At 40.3% G+C, this 8,323-nt stretch overlaps 1 protein-coding gene across 1 annotated transcript in view; it reads left to right on the forward strand.

Moving 5' to 3' along the window:
* Nucleotides 1-8,323, forward strand: part of ARMC2 (armadillo repeat containing 2) — a 126,825-nt gene that overhangs the window by 45,657 nt on the left and 72,845 nt on the right. Inside the window, exons 7-8 of the mRNA XM_011975944.1 lie at nucleotides 1,676-1,752; nucleotides 6,908-7,006. Coding sequence (XP_011831334.1) covers nucleotides 1,676-1,752; nucleotides 6,908-7,006 — 176 coding nt within the window. The remainder of the gene's footprint in view (nucleotides 1-1,675; nucleotides 1,753-6,907; nucleotides 7,007-8,323) is intronic.

An 8,323-nucleotide genomic window follows, 5' to 3' on the forward strand; every position in this document is an offset into this window, starting at 1 on the left:
AATATGTTTATGAGGTAAAAAATGGTATTTGGAGAAGCTAATCTTCAGGGCGGTAGGAAAGGCCAAGGGCTAAGCTGCAACACAGCATAGTCACTGGGGGGCTCACTACACAGGAAGCAGAAGCCACCGGCACATACAGATGTCCACGGGACTGTCATATGTATAGGCCTTCTCTGTGAGCTTTTTGGGACAACTATTATATTTGATGGCCAAAAAGAAATTTTGATATAAAACTTGCACTCTGCTTCTCCTGGTGTTTTTTTACTTTGGAATTTTGTGCAGATATTTAAAAGTCAGTACTTCTAAGTGTCAGCTCTGGCTAAAGAGAAGCTGTATCCTTCAGAGATGTTCTCTACATTAAATAAAACTTTTTAAAAACCTGAGTATATAATCCTGCTATTGGCCAGCCACTGCTCTTTTGTTTGGAATACAAAATATTTGTCATCTGGGGACTGTCCAAATTTATTTTCAGTTTTTTAACGTTTAAAATATTTCTAAAAATAAATATTTTCAGAGAATATTAATTTAATTTTAAAAATGGAACCAGGGCACATTTTTATGTAGTGGAAAGAGAAGTGAATTTATTAGTTATGAGACCTAGGGTCCAAATGTGTCTTTACTGTGTGACCTTGGGCACATCTGGCCAGCTGGAACACAATTTCTTTGTCTGCAGGGTTGAGGGGAGGGAGGAAGAGAGAAAAAGAGACAGAGGTCTTTCCCAGCTCCCGAAGGCTAGGCTTTTGTAATCCAAGCATCCCAGAGTTCTTTCTTACTGTAACAGTGACCTCTTGTGGTATATATCCTTAACCAATTTTGTTTTGATTTGCAAAGTAAACTGGATTTTTTGTTCTTTCTAGTAACTGTATTTCATGTTGTTTGGCAAATATGACTTGCTTTAAAAAGATAAATCTTACTTGGAAATCAAAGGTAAATTAAAGCAGCATATCAAGGCCAGGGTGGTGGCTCATGCCTATAATCCCAACACTTTGGGAGGCCGAGGCGGGCAGATCACCTGCGGTTAGGAGTTTGAGAACAGCCTGGCCAACATGGCGAAACCCCGACTCTACTAAAAATACAAAAATTATCCGGGCATGGTGGCGTGTGCCTGTAATCCCAGCTACTGGGCAGGCTAAGGCAGGTTGCAGTGAGCAGAGATTGCGCCACTGCACTCCAGCCTGAGCAACAGAGCAAGACTTCATCTCATAAAAACAAAAACAAAAACAAAACAGCATATAGAGCACCAAACCCCACCTTATAAACAATTCTCGATGGTTTCTTCAGAAACCGTATATTGGCCGGGCACAGTGGCTCACTCCTATAATACTAGCATTTTGGGAGGCTGAGACAGGAGGATCACTTGAGACCCAGAATCACCAGCCTGTACAACATAGTGAGATCCTGTCTCTACAAAATGTTTTTTAAAAAGTAACCAGACATGGTGGCATGTGCCTATAGTCCCGGCTACTCGGGAGCCTGGGGTGGGAGAATCACTTGCTGAAAGGAGTTTGATGCTGCAGTGAGCTGTGATTGCAGCACCACTGTACTCTAGCCTGGGTGACAGAGTGAGACCTATCTCAAAATAATAAAGAAGAAACTGTATATAGGAGACTCTTGTCATTAACAAAATTAGAAGTGTTTTGACGTTTGCGCTGAGTGTTTTATGTATTTCTCCTAGGGACCAGGGGAAGAGACATGCGAGGGCCTCATCACGCCTCAGTAGCTCAGACCTGAGCAGGCTGCAAACCAAAGCAGGTGAGGGATCCCCACACTCCTTCATCTGCAGCATCTCCACTTAAAGGAAAAATGTTTGCCCTGAAGATATCTATGTTGGCTCACTGAAAACTTCAGGAAGTTTGTCCAATTTGATCACAAATCAACATTTATTTTTATACATTTTTATTATATTCATACAATCTTACCATCTTACCACTACCCAACTCAGATGCCTCAAACGTCTGTAGATGGCAGTCTTTTTTTTTTTTTTTTGAGACAGAGTTTCTTGCTCTGTCGCCCAGGCTGGAGTGCAGTGGCGAGATCTCGGCTCACTGTAAGCTCCACCTCCCGGGTTCACACCATCCTTCTGCCCCAGCCTCCCGAGTAGCTGGGACTACAGGCACCCGCCACCACGCCTGGCTAATTTTTTGTATTTTTAGTAGAGATGGGGTTTCACAGTGTTAGCCAGGATGGTCTCGATCTCCTGACCTCGTGATCCACCTGCCTCGGCCTCCCAAAATGCTGGAATTACAGGGGTGAGCCACCGCGCCCAGCCTAGATGACAGTCTTAATGGTTTTGTAGAAATCATTTTGTAAAAGCATTTGGAAAGTTGCAAAACTTAACATTAACATAGTTCTTGGGTTAAAAACTTGAGTTCAAGGCATTGCTTGGCTGGACATGGTGGCTCACACCTATAATCCCAGCACTTTGGAAGCAGGCAGATCACTTGAGGTCAGAAGTTCAAGACCAGCCTGGCCAACATTGTGAAACCCCATCTCTACAAAAAAAAAAAAAAAAAAAAATACAAAAATTAGCTAGGCATGGTGTGAGGGAGTGGGGGTACCTGTAATCCCAACTACTTGGGAGGCTGAGGCAGGAGAATCACTTGAACCTGGGAGATGGAGTTTGCAGTGAGCCTAGATCACACCACTGCACTCCAGTCTGGGCAACAGAACGAGACTTGTCTCAAAAAAAACAAAACAAAAAAAAAAAAAACATTGCTCACTTAAATGAAACTATATTAACTTTACTAAGACCATCCTTTGGGCCTTTAAACGGTTTAATTGAGAAAATATGTAACAATATAAACCACAGTCTAGAAATGATACAAAATGTATTCATGCAATAGAATATAGTTGTTAGAAAAGTGAACTCATGGGCTTTTGTATATTGTAATATTGAGTAAATTCAGTATAAACATAATATGAGATGAAACAAGTTGCAAAAGCAAAGACATATATTGTTTGCGGATACACAGCCATGTGGTAAGCATGTGAAGTCAAGTGTAATCATAGTAACCAGTGGATTTAGGATGGTGGTAACCCCTAGAGGGAGAGGGAGGAGGGGAATGGATGCAGGGAGCCACACATCTGTAATGTTTCATTTCTTTAAAATAAGGGAAAGGATAAAAATTTGGCAAAATGTTAATATCTGACCAAACTAGTATGGGGTACACTGGTGTCTGTTATACTCTTCATATATTTTTGTACACATGAGATTTTACAATACTGAATACTAGATTTTAAAAATTGTTATCTTCAAAACTTAGTTTTTTATCAATAAAATGACTTTTGTGCCATTGGGAATTTCTTTACTCAGGAAAATCTTAGATATAGTAGTTTTCGAGCCAGCATAGTTGCTAAGGATTTTACATTTACATGCTAAAAACATCAGCCAATCCAAACATTGTGTCAGGTTTTTGTGTCCAGAACTCAAAGCTGTGGTTAACAACTATAACCACTGAGACAGCAAAATCTTCAAAAACATGCTGAAATTTTTGCTTGACTTACCCAATTTCCTGTTGAATCATAATGTTTATATTTAGCAAACTGTGAACCTAGATGAAAGTGCTTTCTAAAATATTAGATTGTTGCCCAAGATTGAGACAACCTTTTTGTTATTTGTGTGTCTGTGTGTATCTTAAAAAGCAGTCATATGATTCCATGCTTCATTTTCTAGAGTAACTCAGGGATTGTGTATAAAATGGAGGCAGGGGGAGGCCCAGGGTGAGTGAAGAGGTAGAAAGGCTATAGCCAGACACAACTGTGCACTTTGAAATTCCTAGGAGAGGGTTGGAAGGAAACCCTCATACCAGTGCTCAGTAACTTCGGTTCTGAGGAGAAGCCAATCTCAGAAACATTCATAAGGGCCCATGAGGGTTAAATAAATTGTTCTGTGATTTCTGACTCACCCCTGTAATTTAGCTCTTTCTGGGGTGAATAAGTTATCCATTTTATTTGTCCTGAAAAACAGTTGGTAGTCGTGGTTTCTCATAGAACTTCTGTATTAAGCAGCATATTGCATAGGAGGTAAAAAATGCAGACTTGAACTTATTGGACTCAAAGTCTAGTTTCTAGTAAATGTAAGTGTGTCATAAATATGTGTGGATTAAATAACTTGCCTGACTTATTTTCTGGCTTTCACTTGCCTTGATAGATGTTTATTTTATTTTATTCTTTATATACTTTGGACTTTGAATAGGTTAATTATCCACAAATATGAGAAACTATGTTTTTTGTATTACTTGAATATTCATGTTTATTTTTAGAATCCACATCCATGAATTATCAAAGTTAAGGCAGATTCATAAAAACAATGATCCAAAAGATTGAGATGGTAGTCTACAAACTATCTGTAGTTCCAGAATCCCTGAGCCTGATGGGAAGTCAGTCAGTCTTCATTTTGTTACTGTGAATATTCATATATTTTGCTACAGGGTGCTGCTGCACAAGGCCCTACGGGGGTGGTTTGTAATGTGCAATGTGTATACCATATTGACTTTCTAAAATCCATGTGTTTCCGAATCCCAAACCATATCTGATTCCAAAGGTTTTGGATAAGGGATTGTGAATCGGTACTGATGTGGACTAATTTGTCCTAAAGACAATTCAATTTAGTATTTTATGGTGAAGTCTTGTACTGGGTTAGATAGATTATCTGAAACCTTGCTATTAAGGCTATTTACTGCACTGCAAATGTTTAATAATAGCTTTGTTGACAACCTCTTTCTATTTACTTTTGCTGCTTAGGTGATCTTGGATGCCCTGTGTGGGCCAGCTGCTCTTGGCAGTGGGAAGGGTTGATAAAAGGCAAGCCTGGACTTGCTGCAACTGAGAGTGGCCATTTCTAGCATGTAGTATGACAGGGGAAGACCTCTGTGTTGGGCGGGATAGGTAGATTTTACAGTGTCCCTGCTTCTCCTGCGTGACATCAGCACCATTTGATGGTGTGAGTATTCAGAATTCAAATATATCTCTGAATTCAAATGAGTTTTTCAATACATGCCATTATGTGTTATCTATGGATTTCTCTGCTATTTGTACAGATAATCGTCAAGGGACTTTATTGGATTTCTTGATGCAGAGAATTTTATTTTAATCCATATTAATATTAAAAAATATTAATATGGATATGTACTAAGGTATTACACACATTTAATATGTGTTGTATATATTTTTCTCTTCAAGAATAATAATAATGCATTAGAGGCATTGGAAAATACAGAAGAGCACAAATAAATTAATAATCCTAATCACAGTATTTAGAGATAACCATTGTTACCCCATTTTACAGAAGAGAGGTGAAGCAATTTGCCCATAGTCAACCAGCTAGTAGGTGGCAGAGCTACGATTCAAATTCGGATGGTGACTCCAAACCTGTGCTATTAACAGGCCTCCTGCTCAACTTGTCCTTTGTTTAAAGTAACCTGAAAATATATGGGCTATATACCCTTTTGCTCCTCTCTCTGTCTCTGTCTCTTTGTCTTTCTCTGCCTCTTGTCTCTCTCTCTTCCAACCTCTCACCCTCTGATTGTTCCCGATTTCTAACTCTTTATGTGACATTTTTAGGGTCCAGGCACCTTCTGTGTGTACACTTAATTGGTACCAGGTCCACCCTGCCCCGAGAGGGCGTGGACTCCCTGACTTGATGTAGACCAAGTGCCAGATAAAGGATTTAAAGGGTGGTCTTCAGAGAAGGGAGACTGAGGAATACATCTCCAGCACTGTTCAGTAATGCCTCAGCACAGCAATGCCACCTCCAGCTACAGTCAGTGTTTTAGATCTTGAGATACTGCCTGTGTGAAATATAATCATAATTTGCAGTTTCTAATACGAGTTAGATTTCCCCCCAATGTTACCCTTTAGTTGGCTAGTTTGCTGCAAGTCAGCATAGCTTTGAGGTCAAGTGCAGAGGCTGGGGAGCTATATGACCCTGAGCAGATAACTTAGTACACCTGGGCTCCACTTTCTTCACCTGCAAAATGGGGATTGTTTGGGAACCTCCTCGTAGTGTTACTGCAAAAATGAAATGGAGGCCTCCTGCATCTAGAGTACACAGTCAATGGTTGCTATTCCCTGCAACCCATATTCACAGGCAGCATCTACTCTTGATGGCTTGTTAGTATCACACAGGTATGAGATACTGCAGGGGTGATTACCTGTTTGTGTGCTTGTTTAATCAGGGAAATGAAATTAATTATATACTGTATATTGCTTAAGGCTTGGCACTGAGCTCAGAGCTTTACCTATACCATATATTTTAATTCTTATACCCTCGAAGGCAAATATTCTGTTCTGCTGATGAGGAAACAGAGACTCAGAAAGGATAAGAAACTGGACCCCAGTCACTCACCATGTCCTTAACGGAGTTGAGATTTGAACTGAGATTTGTCAGCACCCAAGGCCCCAGCTTTTCTGCTGCACCACACAAAATCACTTGGCGTTAATGCTACTGGCCCCATGTTAGTGTGGACATCTTATTTCTATAGAAAAGAAAGTCATTTTAGGTCTCCCTTTTAGAAAATTTTTCATTACACATTTTCAAAATCCTTATTCTTTACATATCTATAGTTATTTATTCTATATTACAGAGGGATACGTTTAAGTAAAAATGAACTCAGAACTGTTTGCCTTACTGACAGTCATCAGTATTTACAAAGCTGACTACTTTATGAAGTGACCAGATCATATTTTAAAGTTCTGACTTGTTTACGTTATCCAGTCTGAGTTTAATTTGGGGTAATTTGATTAGAAGACCTGTAGTTCTAATGAGAAATAGTCAGGCTTGGGGAGCAAAGGGTAATTTAATTCTCTAGTTTATTAATTGTAGTGATGAATAGTAAAGGCTTTTGACTGTGCTTCATGACAACTCCTTTTTCATAACTTTTTCTCCTGTTCTGGATTTCTTTTGCAGTCCCAAAAGCTGACCTGCAAGAAAAGGACGCAGAAATAGAAGTAGACGAAGTCTTTTGGAATACAAGGATCGTACCGATTTTGCGTGAATTAGAAAAGGGTAAACAAACAAAACAAAACAAAAACCTGTTTTTGTTTTTTTTAAAACAATACCTGTAGTTATTTATGTGTTCCCCATTGCCCTGATATTTTTAGTAAGTTTTCACTATCATTTCTGTGAACATGTTCAAAAACAAATGAAGTCATCTATTTATTTACCCTGTGTGTATTAAATAATACATGCACACATAATTTTTAGTAAGATTATGCTTTACGTGCACCAAGAGAGCCAATTTCTAAAATTTCCTTTGTAATATAAATTAATTATCATTTCCTCTGCCCAAGGAAATGCTGGTTTAACTTCTCTCAGGTGGCTGTTCATACTCAAGAAAGTAAAAGATTAAAACAGATTTCAGGCTTGGAAGCTGAGTCTCATAAACTGGCGTCCTTGACAGGTGTGCCCGTGGTTTCCTTGGTCCAACTGGTATATGTCCTGCTCTCTTGAAGGGAGCACATCTGTCAGGAATACCACCCACAGCATGGGAAATGGCCTGGGATGTGTCCCACCCTTGCACTCTGAACTGCCCCAGAAGTGAAGGCCCATGATCGATGGGTCCCTGCAAGGGGAGGGAAAGCGTGTCATGGGATGGCCCTCCACTTTCTCCGTCTTTGCAGCTCCTCAAGGATTCTCTTTCTGAAGTTGAACCAGGCTCCTCTGGAGCAGTGGTCATAGCCCTAGGGCGAGCCCAGTGCCTGGCACACAGTGCACAGTAAGCCTTTGCTAGGAGGAGTTGGTGAGCAAACCAGCTTGGTAGCCACAGGAATATGCTCTAAGAGAAGCAGGGTAAATGAATCCTCTCCAGCAACCAAACAGGGACGTGCTGCAAAAGACCTGATTCCCGAAAGGTTCAAATGACCTCACCCCTCCTCTGCTCCCCATTGGTGCTTGGCTGTGTTCATGGTTAATGTGGGAGCCCTGGACAGGGTTTCTGGTCCCGGTGCTGCTACTTGCTAAGCATATGGCCATGAGGAGTCACCTAGACTCTGTGTGCAATAGTGTCCTCACCTGCCAGATGAGGTGGAGACTAGGTTATCTCAAAAGGCTTCTGCAGCCCAAAGTCCTAAGGATATGAATGTGATGACTTTTTCCCCTCTAGAGTTACTATGTTCCCCCTCATATTAGTGTGCCAGGTTAGCTTTGGGCCCTTTATCTTAGGAGATAATGTGCAAACAACAGTGAGAAGAACAATGAGTCTGGGTAAAGGTTACATAAGAAAATATATTGCAAAACATTGAATGGGGACACTGAGTCAGTATTGTGAAGGCCTTTCTTGTAGGAAGTCTTCCTACAGGAAAGAAGGATTTTTTTTTTTTTTTT

The sequence above is a fragment of the Mandrillus leucophaeus genome, unplaced genomic scaffold, assembly GCF_000951045.1.
Source record: "Mandrillus leucophaeus isolate KB7577 unplaced genomic scaffold, Mleu.le_1.0 Scaffold160, whole genome shotgun sequence".
Lineage (NCBI taxonomy): Eukaryota > Metazoa > Chordata > Mammalia > Primates > Cercopithecidae > Mandrillus > Mandrillus leucophaeus.